This window comes from Argiope bruennichi, chromosome 7, assembly GCF_947563725.1.
Source record: "Argiope bruennichi chromosome 7, qqArgBrue1.1, whole genome shotgun sequence".
NCBI lineage: Eukaryota > Metazoa > Arthropoda > Arachnida > Araneae > Araneidae > Argiope > Argiope bruennichi.
Window position 1 is genome coordinate 22,173,610 of NC_079157.1, and position 15,893 is coordinate 22,189,502.

The window sequence follows — 15,893 nt, forward strand, 5'->3', positions numbered from 1 at the left end:
GATCATTTTGATCAATGCCATTTTTCAGCCCTTTCTCACTATATCTCACATTTCTCAGATCTCAGATTGCAGTTTTGGATCGTAGGTTAGATGAACAGGACCATTTTGATCAATGTCATTTTTCAGTCCTTTCTCACTATATCTCACATTTCTCAGATCTCAGATTGCAGTTTTGGATCGTAGGTTAGATGAACAGGATCATTTTGATCAATGCCATTTTTCAGCCCTTTCTCACTATATCTCACATTTCTCAGATCTCAGAATGCAGTTTTGGATCGTAGGTTAGATGAACAGGATCATTTTGATCAATGCCATTTTTCAGTCCTTTCTCACTATATCTCACATTTCTCAGATCTCAGATTGCAGTTTTGGATCGTAGGTTAGATGAAAAGGAACATTTTGATCAATGTCATTTTTCAGCCCTTTCTCACTATATCTCACATTTCTCAGATCTCAGATTGCAGTTTTGGATCGTAGGTTAGATGAACAGGATCATTTTGATCCATGCCATTTTTCAGCCCTTTCTCACTATATCTCACATTTCTCAGATCTCAGATTGCAGTTTTGGATCGTAGGTTAGATGAACAGGATCATTTTGATCAATGCCATTTTTCAGTCCTTTCTCACTATATCTCACATTTCTCAGATCTCAGATTGCAGTTTTGGATCGTAGGTTAGATGAAAAGGAACATTTTGATCAATGTCATTTTTCAGTCCTTTCTCACTATATCACATTTCTCAGATCTCAGATTGCAGTTTTGGATCGTAGGTTAGATGAACAGGATCATTTTGATCAATGCCATTTTTCAGTCCTTTCTCACTATATCTCACATTTCTCAGATCTCAGATTTCAGTTTTGGATCGTAGGTTAGATGAACAGGATCATTTTGATCAATGCCATTTTTCAGTCCTTTCTCACTATATCTCACATTTCTCAGATCTCAGATTGCAGTTTTGGATCGTAGGTTAGATGAGCAGGATCATTTTGATCAATACCATTTTTCAGTTCTTTCTCACTATATCTCACATTTGGCAGATCTGAGATTGCAGTTTTGGATCGTAGGTTAGATGAATAGTATCATTTTCATCCACGACATTTTTTAGCCCTTTCGCACTATATCTTGTCTTGCTTTTGAACTTGTCTTGCTTTTGAACTTGTATACCAAGAGATTGTAACAATGTCTCATCAGCATTTTTGCCATCTTAAAACACAATATTGTTTGAACATGCAATGGTTGGTTGGCTGGGTTTTTATGGCGCAAAGGGCAGTCTTGGTTATTTAGCGCCAAACTGAAGGTATTTTCAATGTCTTTGTCTTCTATTAATTATTAAATGGTTAAGAAACAACAAAACAACAACAAAAAGAACAAAAAGGTGATTTAATCAAATAAAATTATTAATATCAGTAATGGAATTGAAAAAAAATTATTCGTTGCATCACTCAATAAGTCTGCCTAATCAGTTTGTAATCGTGATAGATGTTATCACCTTGAAGCTTCAAACCATTAAATTAAGCATTTAATTCAAATCGACTTGCTGGACGGATAGCCTGTTTGCAATCTATGTGTAGCTTGTTAGAACGTAAGGAAATGTATAGATGATTCTAACACAAGGGCCATAATATCAGTTAATGGGTGTGAAAAATATTGGATATCGCAGTTTGAGTACACGGTGAGATTTAAAAAACAAAATCTGAACTTAGATTACTATTCCAGGGTATGAAAACTGCATCAAAATGGCGAAACTATTTCAAATCAAATATGAAAAGGCAGATACAGAACCAGGACATTTTCAGACTTTTGATACTGTATCTGTGTGAAAAACCATATTCTTTTACTGCTAACCCACAAAAGACACTTTATGGAAACTTCTACAAACTTCAATACTCAGAAATGACACGAGGACGATTGAATCATGAAAACGCGATTTTGAAGTCATGTTACTGCGATTCTATTTAACAAAATAATTGATTCAAATCTATTTGTTTGATTAATAATATGATTTTAAGCTAAAGAAGGTTATTGGAAACAATAATTACTATCCAGATAGATGATGTCTGGATAGTACCATACAATCCAATTATCTCTAGCTTCTGCTCTACAAAGCAATTTTAAGACCAGAATTGATGTATGGTTCTCACATTTGGGAGGCCATCCCCGCCCAAAATATTAAGAAGGGTTTCAAAATCAACATCTAGTGAAAGTTGTTAATGCACCCTGGTACATCAGAAGGAAAATACTTCATGATGGCATCCTAGTTGAACCTGTTTCGGAATGTATTAAAAGAACATCAATTCAGTTTTTCGAAAAATTACCCCAGATTCCCAACAAGTTACTACAACTGCTAGCATAAGATCCTGCTGAACCCAGCTCTAGGAAAAAACCTGGAGCTGCAATTGAAAACATTTATATTAATTTTGGTCTGCAAAAAGACTGAGAACTTCTAACTCCATTGCCAATCTGGTGGATGTTAAATAGATAGATGCTGGGTAATAGTACCATACAATCCAATTAGCTCAAGCTTCTGCTCTACAAGGCAATTTTAAGACCAGAATGGATGTATGGCTCTCACATTTGGGAGGTCATCTCCACCCAAAATATTAAGAAGTATTTCAAAATCAACATCTAGTGAAAGTTGTTAATGCACCCTGGTACATCAGAAGGAAAATATTTCATGATGGCATCCTAGTTGAACCTGTTTCAGAATGTATTAAAAGAACATCAATTCCGTTTTTCGAAAAATTACCCCAGATTCCCAACAAGTTACTACAACTGCTAGCATAAGATCCTGCTGGACCCAGCTCTAGGAAAAGACCTGGAGCTGCAATTGACAACATCATTATTAATTTTTGTCTGCAAAAAGACTGAGAACTTCTAAATCCATTGCCAATCTGGTGGATTAAAGATTTTTCTAAAGTATTTCTGTTTCGGCTTTAGATAGCTACGATGAGTTACAAGCGTGAAAATGTCTGAATTTTTTCAAAAATAACTAATCAAAATAGTCAATTAAATCAATCTCCAAAGTAAAAGGCACGTGCAACGTAATTTTATTAAGTTCTCCATTCCCTCATAAATAATCAAAGTATTATTTTACTGTTTAAAATTAGATCGTAAAAATATTAAATAATTATACCAAATTTCATGACGTTAGAGTTTTATGTGCTCGTTTAAACTAGTTTCAATTAATTGCAATCTTTCCTTAAACTTACAAATTATAATTGCTATTCCAAATTATTCTGTGGAGGTGCTCGTGACCACTTTGTCACACCGTGGAACTCCGAAACATCACAAAGTTGCCGTTGCCCGTAGTTCCGAAATTCATTTAGCCTATAAAAGCATGTTGGAGGTTATTGAGGATCATAATTTAAGATCTTGAGCCACAATGAGCTTTTTCATAAAATATTAACGGATTAGATTAGATTAGAATAACGTCTTATTTTAAAGTAAAGTTAGAGCTATTTTGGGACTGACTTCATAATTTTGAACCATAGTCAGATGACGATGACGACAGCTGAGATGGCACCACCCTCTCGAAATTTCCACATCACACCAGCGGGAAGGCGTTTGGTCCCAACGGATTTAATGTGCACCAGGCCCACTTACACGACGGTTCTTCGGTGGAATCTGCGGTTCTGAGTCCGAGACCTTATTACCAGACCACCGGGGTTCCCAAAACATTGACGTAAAAGTTATAGATCATTACATAGTCCTCACTATTGTTGGAAGAATCAGAAAGGAAGGATTACTAGGATACTAAGGAAGGACACTAAGGAAGATCGGGCTCTATAATTTACCACCAGGCAACCACAAATTCATTTGAATCAATAATATACTGGTGAATTTCAAAGTATTCCCTTTTTGTGTGGCAACATGTTACAAACATTCTTGAAATAAATTGAATGCCATAGAAATGAGGAATCCATTTCCGCTTACTTTGCATTCAGTGAACGCTTCCGATTTTCTGCAATAATCCTGGACGAAAAGTTGACGATATGGCCGATGATTTAAGTGTAAAGTATCAAAAGCATAATGGTTTTGAATCGGCAGAAGTGGGCTATCAAATGCAGGATGGCCCAGAATCGGAAGAAGTAGGTTATCAAATGCAAGATGGTCCAGAGTCTGAAGAAGTGGGTTATCAAATGCAAGATGGTCCTATACCAGAAGAAGGAGGAGACGAAGAAGAAGAGGAGGAGGATGAAGAGGAATCTGAGGGAAGTGACGAATATGATGTAAGTAAAAAATTTGCATTTATGTTTTTAAAGATATTTCATGTAAAATTATGGAATAAAATGTGAAATACCTATACCTTAGTTATATAAAACTTGTGATTACCAAATTAATATTTTGATGGATATAAATGCAAAAAACAATAAGAATTTAACCTGATAATTGTTTTTGAGTATACTCGTCATGGGAAAAAGTACAAAATTTTGCATTATGACGTGTTTATTCGTCAGGAGTAATAATTAATGACAATTTCTACTTTGAATTAAAATTTTAGTAAAAACTCAAGCATGTTCGTAAATTCGAAGATGTTTAACATATTTTGGAGCCAAGACAAAATCAAAGGAGCAAATAAAAGATTAATAGCTGTCAAAAAAAAACCCGCATATATTATGAATTGTTTTTCTTAAATGTAACACTGTGTTGCTTTAGTCTTTATAGAAGCAAATATAAATTGTTTTAGACTATTAAATAAGTGGCATACCTGGGGGAAAAACCCAATACGAGGATTCTTTTGCATCCTTTTTTACAAGTTTTCAAGGAGAGACGTTTTTATGGTTCATATGCCAAAAAAATGCATGATAGTTTAAGTAAATAAATGATTATTGAAATAAAGTGATTTCTTTACAATATAATTTAATATTGTACAAACTGTGTTTGACGAGTGTACTCGACATCGCTAAATTTTTGCGGCACAGTTTAGATACGCATTTTCCGAAGCTATTAACTGGTTAAATGTAAATTTTATCTTAGCGGCATAATTTTTTTTTATCGTAACGTAGTATCTCTCTTTGCCGCGAAACTTGTCACTTTCGCATGCTTAATCTTCCACCACTACGGGTAAAAGAATTTATTTCAAATGCTTGATATAAAACTAATTATAGTTCATATTTATCTAAAAATTAATATTTGACAATGTACTATAAAGTTAATATACTTTCCCATAGATATGTATCATCTTGTAAAAAAATAAAGCTAAAGTCATTAGATTTTTATTCTCTTCAAAAAAAAACTAATTCTGCTTTTTATTGTCTCCAATTGTATATCCGCAAGCTGTAGATTAAATAAGATTAAATATGTGCTGAAAGTAAAGAAAAAATTTAAAGACGCATGGCTTGCAAATAAACTGTAGTAAATATCTTATCTAAATGTGATAAATACAATTGATCGGAATTTAGTTTAACCCTTTCTAAGGCCGTCCCACCAAATTTATCAATCTTTGTATGAAATTATGTAGGTTGGCATAAGTTCTGACAATTTTTTTTTTTTTTAGAAAGGCAAACTTAGATGCTTCAGTTCTTTTTCGCACAATGTGTCTTGGTTTGTCACTTAATTATTAATTAACCAAATTAATTAATGAAATTAAATTTATGTAATAAGCTAAATGAATCCCTAATCTTCTAATTTCAAGCCTAAAAATATTTGAACATAATGACTAGAAAAAATGGCCCTTTAAAGGGTTAAAATATTATCTACAGACAAATGTACTTCCTATTTTGAATAGAAGTTGCTTGGTATCATGGTAATTTATCCAAAACATGGATATCTATATACGGTGATCTATACTGTCGCGTAGAATGAAGTTAGCATAGATAAGCCCTGTGTTAACCAAGGACAAAGATTCTCTAATCTCAACTCGAGACTTTATTGAAGGAACTAAACCTTGCATCTGTTTTTATTCAAAAGACTAAATGACTCCAATTCTTCAGATTTAAAGATACAGAAATTCCAAGAATATTCTGGAACAAATGAAAAATAACAGAAAGTAAATCAATAATAAAACAATTTTTTTTGGGAACTTGCTTGTAATCAGATAAGCACTTGCTAACTCCCTTTCAGTTCATAGCATTCTACCATTGAGCCATTCATTCCGCGCCAAGTTAGAACACGTTTCTTTACACTATTTAAAGTATGACGTCATAATGGGACTAATTATAACATTTGTTCCCTTTTAACTTCAAATGTGACTAAATGGAGACGAGGTGCTTTCCCATTCTTGAATTCAAGGAAGGAATATCGTATAGTGTACTAATCAACAATAACAAAATACATGTCCACGTTACTGATCACCTCCCCCAGCTTACACGTAGGCTTACACGTAGAACCATTCTCTTCTCCTTACAAGAATCTGCAACAACTGAAATTCCCTTGGACAGTATTTCAATTCTTTATTTGGCATTGTTACTCGGAAGAAAAGGCCTTTTCATTGGGTCCAATAGACGATCTACATCTCGATGCTTTACATAGTTGTTGGAAGCAAGCCTTTGGATGCAAATGTCTGCACAATAATTAAAATTTTTAAAATAAATAATTATTTAAATTAAAAAAATTTTAATTAAGTTTGCGTTTCTTTTATTTTATACATATTCTACTTGCTCCGTATGTATATTTTAAAAAATCATCTTTCAACCAACTTTTTACATTTATCAGCTAAAGGATAAAAAAAACCGCCAACTCTGAAAGCAATCGACAAAATCAATAACTTCTCCCTCCCTGCACGCACACACACACGTAGTGATTCGATGCACCAATATGTGCATTTCAAATGCAAAGCGAACTTGTATCATAATAACTAGTATAACATGCTCCATAATAACCATGCTCCAGTATTTGTATCAATTTGTATTGATTCGTATCAATAACCATGTAACTACTTCCTCAACCAACTGCATTCTTGTAGCCATTCTTTGAGTATATTGTTACGAATCTGTATTGCGGTTTTCCAGCATAGTTGGTTCCACCATCGGAAAGAATGTTTTAGTCATCGGTATTGGACGGAGTCCGGTGTCGCGTCGGAGGGTCCCGGAGCTTGGTGACAAACTTGGCGACCATTTGGCGACTTGGCGACGAATTTGACTTTCGCGTTAAAATAGATTATACCCGAAACATCGAATTTTCCCGATCCGTCCAGCAGGAACGGAGATACGCCTCGAACGTTCCTGATTGGTTGAGAGGCTTCTAGCCCCGCCTCCTGAGACCTATAAAAGGAAGCACCCGCAGCTTCCGAGCAGTGGTGAATTGAGAAGTCGGAATCGACAGAGTAGAGCAGAGTAGTAGTGAACCAGAGTCGTCGTCGTGAATTGTAGTCGTGACACAGCAGTGGTGAATTGAGTAGTCGGAAACGACAGAGAAGTATGGTCGTGGACCAGTGGAGTCGTCGTAGTTGTGGACCGACGGTGAATTGAGTAGTCGTGGACCAGTGGAGTCATAGAGTAGTCGGAATCGACAGAAAAAGCTGGCCTTCCAGAGATTAGTGGAGCAGCGATGGAGTCAAGTGAGTGCTGAATTAAGTTGTGCGCTACAGTCTGCATTAGTCTGTTGTATGCTGTTTTGTATGCTGCACGTGTCGGCTGAAGATAATCGTCTTCTGTGCTGTCCTGTGTGTCTTCGTGTAAATAAACGTCGTTGTTTTATATTCTACTGCCGTCTGGTGATTGAGTGTTCTCCACACCATATAACTCCCACTATCCAAACGAACCCTCGGAAAATTTCGTAGCAATATTACTGCTGAAATATGAAATATGCGACCAGTCCTACTTAAGAAAAGATTTCAAAATGAATTTTTAAGATTGGCTGACTATATTGATTGAAATTGGCATTGTAGTATAAAGATTAAAGCTTTATAAATACAGATTATGAATTATTGCATGATTTTCTGATATCGTTATTTTTTATCACGATTTTGCTTCATTTTTCCTGATCTTCCATAATTTTTTTTTTAATTTTTATAATTTATTACGAAAATATTTCTACTTTCCAGAAACTACCCTGGTGCACCGAAGGAAAATTTATCTTGTTATACTTTATAGCCGTCACAGTAGTTATTATTACAACCTTCGTTTATGAATACATGGTCTTTTCTTTCTCGTTCCTTTCAGCGGTAAGTATAAATCTGTATAGCATTGCTTAAATGCATCTGATTTTCTGGTAACTTTCGGTCATGGGAAGAGTTTTTCCATCATCTCCATTAGTCAAAAATGTATACCAGATTATACCTAAATTCATTCCATTAATTTTTAAGGTTTTTCAATGAAAGGGTGAATTTATGAAAAATTGGCTTTTGAACTCTTACCTTGAAATATCAACTCCGGAACATCGTCTTACACTCCATCATAAATCATAACTTTTAAAATTATCAATAATGCGATAACTTTCTTCATTTCACTTGGCTTCTGTAATAAATTTGATCTAATTTTCTTAGTTTCAAGATTGTCGGATGAGTCTTCACTCCAATTGTAAAAAAAACAAAACATAAAATTTAGAAATCGTATTCAAAATGCCCTTCATTCCCAATAAGTTGCCAGTAAATTAACCTTTTTATTTTAACTTGCTGGTTACTTAGGATTTGGTTGGATAGGTAATAGTTACTAAGGATATTTGAGTTATGAAAAGCAGGCGACTTCAGGGATATCACTGGAAAGGAAATGCAAGTACGGAAGGGTAGTAGTGGGAAATATGTAGGACAGGCCAAATTAAGGCCATGGTAGCCTGGTTCTAAAGTGTCGGAATCGGAGAGCTTCAGGTTCGAGACCCGATTCCACGGAAGAGCAATAATGTAAGCAGCTCCCTCCCTCCCCAGTTAAATCCCTCGCGACCAAAAGTCCTCCCACTTTTGTGGTATGGAAATTTGGATAGGGGGTACCAGCTCAGATTTGGTCCTCGTCATCTGACCGTGGTTCAAAATTACGAGATCCCTCCTAAAATAGCTCTGTTTTAAAACAGGACGTTAATATAACTGAATTAGGACTGGCCATAATAAAAATCGTCAAGTTGTGTAGAATTTTACACTATCTGGAGTTCAATTTCTATAGTTCACTAAATTCTCTTGTCATAGCTTATGTGACAAGGCTTAAGATTAAGATAAACGGAATCAAGCCTTTACTTGACCTTTTTGGCAATTAATACATGTCTAAAAAGATCTTGCGTAGATTGATGGCTTATAAAGGGTGTCCCAAGATTAACACAAATTTCAATTTGCCACCATTCGTGCAATAAAGGCAACCTTATTAAAGAAACCTTTGACGGCTGATAATTTAGGGTTATTCAAAATGGAGCCTTACACGATAAAACAACGTGTTAACGAAAGACTTGAATTAAATAAAAAGCAGTTTTTTTCTTTTAAATAGCTATACCGGGTGTCCCATAAATTTGTAAATACTTTAAAAATTCATAAAAATTGAAGGAATGAGTATTTTAATGCGGTTTGAGAAACTGTTATTCTCATGAAGGGGATTTTTTTTTCATACAAAAAAAAAGAAATAGTTCAAAAATTTGTCGATAGAGGGGGCTAAACACAAGCAAAACATAGAATTCTACGGGAAAAATACTTTTACTTGTACGCAAGCAATTGTTTACATGCGTATCGCACCAGTACTACAATACTTGTTCTATATGTCCGCCATCAGCACAAATAACAGTTTGGAAGCGGGAGACAACACTGGTAACTTCATCATACAGCATATCCGGATGAATGCTTGAGATTTCGTGGTGAATGGCTCCCTTTGGCTGCACTAACAAGGTTGGCCTATGGTGGTACACCCGAGACTTAAGGTAACCCCATTGCCAAATATCAAGGGGTGCTAAATCTGGTGAGCGTGGGGGCCATGCATGTGTAAAGTGACGGCTGATTATCCGTTCTTCAGTAAAAGTTCTTCTCAAAAATGCCTTCACTTCGGTGTCGATGTGAGGAGGTGCCCCGTCTTGCATGAATGTCACTGTGTCAAGGACATCGTGTTCCAATAAGGACGGTATCACTTCTTTCTGTAACATTTCCAAGTAACTTGTTCCATTAACTGAACATATCTTCCGTCCTGCTTTTTACAGGGCTTTTAAAGGAAAAAAGGGCCTACAATAATGGATGCAGTGAAACCACACCAAACAGTAACCCGTGGTGAATGCAGGGGCTTCTCAGTGTAAGCATGTGGATTATCATGTGCCCATATTCTACAGTTATGGATATTAACTGCTCCATGCAAAGCAAAACGAGCCTCATCTGTCCACAATATTTTCAGCAGCCATCGCGGATCATCTTCAATTTTCGCCAAAGCCCAATTTAAGAATTCCAATCTCTTAGCTGTATCATTTGGTAAGAGCTGATGTAGCGATTGCAATTTGTATGGGTACAATTGCAATACACCATGAAGGATACGGTACACCGAAGTCTTTGGTATACCAGTTATTTATGCCACTTCTCGTGCGCTACTGACTGCACTTGTAGACTGTTCCCTTAGCGTGTCCATTTGCGAAGAGACATTGGGGGTACGGACTGTTGTTAAACGAGGTGCACCACTGCGTGGCCGATGACACAAACTTCCAGTTTCTTCGAAACGGTGTACTAGGGAAACGAGTCCAGCAGGAGTGATCGGACATGAACCTTTCTTCAATCTTTTCTGGGTCCTAAACTTTCGTAAGGCTTCAGCCGCCGATTCGTTGCTGACATAAAACAACTTTACCAATAATGCTTTATCCACCAGTGTCAACATCCTAATACAAACCTTATGCAAACCTTTAGAAATGATGTGTCGATCGCTTACTCTGCCTTTCATAAGACTTTAATTTGCATATTTCCACTGATTTTCTTGTGTGCAGCGCCCTCTATTGACAAATTTTTGAATTTTTTTTTCTGTATCAAAAAAAAATCCCCCCTTCATGAGAATAATAGTTTCGAAAACTGCATTCAAATATACCCAGTCCTTCAATTTCTATGAATTTTTAAAGTATTTACAAATTTATGGGACACCCGGTATTTTTATTGAATCGCAAAGGGCACAGGATATGGTTATGCATAGAATAACACATAAGGCAAATGACCTCAATGGCTGTGCTGGTACATACGCACTCTATAGTCAAAATTTCCCATTACACGTTTTGCATGAATGTGGCTGTATTCCGTTCATGCAGAATTGAATTTCCTCCTTCAATGCACGCAAGGTTGTGGACTTGTTGGCATAGACCTTTTTACTTCAAATAACACCATAAAAAGAAATTCAGAGGTGTTAAATCGCTTAATCGAGGGTGCCAGTTTTCAAATTTTAAAACTGTGGCTGCAAGACTTTTATTGTTTTTGAATATTTAACAGGGAAAATGTTTATTGTGCGTTTTTAGATTCCATCCCCCCCCTTCCCGGTAAGATTTGCTGATGACTTATATTGCATACGTTAATATATTAATCTATAATTATTGATAAAATGCTAATGTACGTCATGCAGAAATTGAACTTATTATTAATTGTCAAATGGCAGCTGTCAAATACAAGAAAAACATCATACGAATTCCAAACTGTTTCATTTACCGGACATTTTTGTTCTGAATTGAACGTTTCGCTTGGATAATTAATGGATATGCAAAATACTATCTGTGTTATCATGATAATTCCCCATGTCATCAAGGAGGAAGTCAGTCAGTGGAAAATACAAATCAAGAAACAGGCTTGAAACGAAGTGCAATCAGATGTAAAAATAGGCTTAACCATTATCAGATAAGTTATCGAGGTCAGACTAATGATTAGTGTACGGTTTCTTGCCAATCACTTCAAAATCGTGCTAGTCGTCAAAAACTCTCGAAGAGTTTGCAATCCTGGATGTATACGAGAAATGCTAACAAATGGTTTTTAAAGTTGCAATCAAAAATTGTCAGTTATATTTGGCGAAAAATCGCTCAATTTTTTCCATTTTGGCGTCCATATATTAATCTTTAGTTGTAACCGCTATGACTTGCCTTCGGAAATTGATATTCATATCTTCTAAAACAATTATTTTATAAAAATGCTTTCTTGTATAATCGTGTAAGAATTTAAAAAATTACCTTTTTAATTGTATAAATTTCATTATGTGTAATTTTTCATTTAACTTTTAAAATGCGTTCAACTCAGTTTGATGCAGTAACTGAAACAATGTTTTTAAATGCTATGATGGAATTCAAACACTCAATCAAAATATTCAAACATGTGCCTTTGCCCAGTGATTCAAACAGTAGGAGTTTGACTTTCGCTTTTATTTCGTAACTAACAGTGCCCACACAGCATTGCCAGTAGCATAACATCCAAGAGGGAAAAATTAGTTTTAAACTTAAGTCTAGCCTCCAAACGATAATGTGTTCCAGCCATGCTTGATTTTTTTTTTTTTTTTTTTTTTTTTTTTTAGCATAATGAGTTTTGAATCATTGTTTAAAATCGGACATAAACAAAGTGTCGCATATGCATGCCCCAGCTCTTGCTATTTGCGCATCTGCAGTTTGAAGTTTTCGCACATGCACGGATAAATGCAAGGGACAGATATTGCTATTTTACGCATGCGCGAATGGTAGAAAATAATTAAAATTTCAAAACTCTTTTTATTTTGACTTCAATATACTAAAAAACCTTCCCCAGTAAATGTCTTACAAAATGGTACAAATATCTCCAATATCAGTTAAGTATTTATAAGTTTTTCTCCTTTCAAACATACAGACGCTTTCAGGAGACATCATTTTATACTATGTATACGCTTTGTAAATTGCAATAAACTACTTTAATGGAAGTCGTGTGCTTAAGGTGTTTCAAATTACATGGTGAAATGTTTTTATTGCACCCTATATTAATTAGCAGCCTAAAATCTGAAACTTGTTCCGCATAGAAGACCAATCATAAATAATTTGTCAGCTTTATGTATTCTTTATTTCGATATTTTTAGGATTACTTTAAACATTGTTTTTCTAATTATGGATGTATTGTTGCAGTTTCCTATAGGGATTATTCTACTCTGGATATTTAAGAAGATTTGGAGGCGTTTCCGACCAGAAAGACACCTTCTGTTGCTGTAAAAAATATATATCCCAGGAGCTTCCGATGCATGTTTGAAGTCTGGACTTCTTGATGACAACCGCTGTTCGAATGCCGTGCATCGGGCGAAATTCCCACTTTTAATTATTAACTTTTTTACTGTTAAAGGATTTTTATATTGACCCGATACATTTTGTCAAATGAATAAATTATTTTTACGATTTCCTTTTTGAAGTATTTGAATCTCATTTCGTGGTAGAAGTGTTTATTTCTCAAGACTTTGGGAGTCAATGTGGCCTGGTGTTTAGGTATGGGCTTCGAAACTAGAGCTTCAGGTTTGAAACCGGATTCTACCAAAAAAAACCATAGTGGAAGCTAGTCTCGCTCGCATCAAGTTCATCGGGGCCAAATGTCCTCCCGCTGGTTTTGTTGCTTATCCCCCTTTAATTAAATTCAAATAAAGTTCAAGAGATCGGGGAATGAGGGGTGCAGTAGCTTCTGCCCTCGGGTGGATAGAGGTCCTTACCATCGGAAGTTTAGAAAGAGGTTGCCAGTTCAAGTGTCATCTGCTCACGTTTCAAAATCGCTTGATCCTTACCAAAATAGTCAAAGTGCTTCGTTTAAACTAGATGTTATTGTTTCTAATGGCGCTTATTGTAGGCAAGCCCACTGACTTTAGAAGTCGGTGATTTTAAATCAAGTGAGCGTCTCTTGTTTTTTAGTAGCGCCATCTAGAGCTAAGAGTACGACTTAGCTATGCACACGTCACAACCCTTTTTACGGGGAGGACTTAATTTCATTCACTTATCCACATATCGTTATTTAGACCTGCTTCAGAACGATCATCCGTGATCCACAACCACTTCAAAATGTACACATGTTTCCCCATTCGTTAGCAAAAAGTGTGCTTCTGTTTATATAGTTCTCAACTTTTATCTACATGACCTTAGTTTTTTAATTGACTTAATTGTTTTTTTAATGCTTGACTAATCATTATTTTTACTTTCACTTATGCTTAAATCAAAGAAAGTACATTTAATTTAAAAAGTTAGAAAAGCATTTTTGGAAAATATCTCTCTCGCAAAGATGACTCAAAAACGCTTCTTTGGCTAGACGTTTGAAGTTTTGTATATGGTCTTTGCATCAAATTTGTAGATTTATATCAAATTTGAAGTAAAATCTGCTCAGAGAATGTCCACCTATCTGACATTGCGATAAAGTATATATAAGTTAGTACGGTAACAACTAAACGAAGAGAGCTAGATGGATAAGATTAGGGGTACAGATTTCACATCTATAAACACCTGTTAAATTGAGTCAAAGTAAGTAAAGGTTTGACTGTCTGTCGGTCTGTGATTTCTCAAACATTTATAACCGATAATTGAATAACGCAATAACTTAAATATTTCAAATTTGGTTATGAGATTTTCGCGATTATAAATACAATTTTGTGTCTAATCTTTGTTTCAGTCGATTGAGGAAAAACGTGTATAAAACACAAATTCGACTTTTGGGCACTGCTAACGCATCCAGGGATTAATCTCTAAAGATAACACGATGGATTCAGTAAAAATGATATGTTAATATTTCGTAACTATTGTACGCCAGTGCCATTCAAGGCGTTCTCTGATATGCTGTTGTTGTTTCTAATGGCACTTGTCATAGACAAGCCCATTGACTTTAGAAGTCAGTGATTTTAAGCCAAGGGTGCGTCTCTTTTTTTTTTTTTCAATAATGCCATCTAGGGCCAAGAGTACAGCTTAGCTACACACACGTCACAACCCTTTTTACGGGGTGGATTTCATTCATACATTTGGTTCACTCGTCTACAGATCGTAATATAGACCTGAATCAGAGAACGATCACCCCTGATCCAGTACTCCCAGTGGTATTACTCTCGACATGGAGGATTTTGTGACCACGACAGATTTGTACGTTCGCCAGCCACCACACACACGAGGAGTCTTCGCCGGCGGGGTTCAAACTCGCCACCTAAGGGACGCGAATCCAACGCCCTACCAACCAGGCTATACTGGCCCATTCTCTGATATGACAAGCTTATTGGGAGTATGAGAGAAACTTTTGGGAAAACCATCCACTGATTAACTATACATATTGAAATGTTTGTATAAGCTCTTGCTTCTGTCTTGATACTAATCTTTGAGTATATTTTACTTTTTGACCTTTGCTTGATATTTGCATTTTATTGATACGTGATTCGCAATGCTATATTCTCTACTGTTACTTTTTTAAGTGTGCTTTGTTATTTGTATTCGCTTGTGCTCGAGGCTCATACCCTCTGTTATGTGCTGAGAAGCTGTGATGGCTTGGTGTAAAGGTCTCGTCTTCTGAACTGGAGGGTTTCATGCTCGAGACCAGAACCATCGTGTAAGCGGGCCTAGTGCATGTTAAATCCGTCGGGAATAAACGTCTTCGGTCCTGGTCCAGAAGTTAGGAGAGGAAATGCTGACTCAGATGTCGTCCTCGTGAACTGAACGCGGTTCAAAATTACGATGTCCGTCCCAAAATAGCCGTTGTGTTACTTTAAAATGGGACGTTAATGTAACTGAACTGTTAAGTACTTTTTGAAAAAAAATAAATGTGAAAATCTAGATTCATAGACACTTGACCTTGAAGAGAGAAATATTAATATATGGGCCAATCTTTTCATGTAATTAATTAAATTAGTAACGCTACCTAATAGAATATTCATTTCATTCCAAAAGCATGGACGCGACGCTGTGGAAAATCCAGCACAAACGTACATATGCGGCGTTCGTTCCGAAGCCTCTAATCTTCCAATCGGAGGATCTTGCATTCGTTATTCATTTTTATAATTCCATAACGCATACAGACACAACAAATTCATCGAGATTATACATCTTCTGACAAATTTGTCAAGGAAGTTCAGG

General features: G+C 35.8%; 1 protein-coding gene across 2 annotated transcripts; it reads left to right on the forward strand.

Moving 5' to 3' along the window:
* Positions 1-3,896: 3,896 nt before the first annotated feature.
* Positions 3,897-13,215, forward strand: LOC129976405 (zinc finger and BTB domain-containing protein 47-like). Of its 2 annotated transcripts, XM_056089950.1 has the most exons (3): positions 3,905-4,228; positions 7,984-8,103; positions 12,939-13,215. In XM_056089950.1, exons 1-3 carry the CDS (start codon positions 3,992-3,994, stop codon positions 13,020-13,022), a joined length of 441 nt encoding a protein of 146 aa, XP_055945925.1. In that variant the 5' UTR covers positions 3,905-3,991; the 3' UTR covers positions 13,023-13,215. The 2 variants fall into 2 exon arrangements, with proteins under 2 accessions (XP_055945926.1, XP_055945925.1); XM_056089951.1 differs by lacking the exon at positions 7,984-8,103 and having other exon boundaries at positions 3,897-4,228.
* The last annotated feature ends 2,678 nt before the right edge of the window (positions 13,216-15,893 follow it).

Coding starts and splice junctions, on each gene's coding strand:
- LOC129976405 (XM_056089950.1), top strand. CDS start 3,992: ATGGCCGATGATTTAAGTGTAAAGTATCAAAAGCATAATGGTTTTGAA. Junction 4,229..7,983: donor AGGGAAGTGACGAATATGAT/GTAAGTAAAAAA, acceptor TCTACTTTCCAG/AAACTACCCTGGTGCACCGA. Junction 8,104..12,938: donor CTTTCTCGTTCCTTTCAGCG/GTAAGTATAAAT, acceptor GTATTGTTGCAG/TTTCCTATAGGGATTATTCT.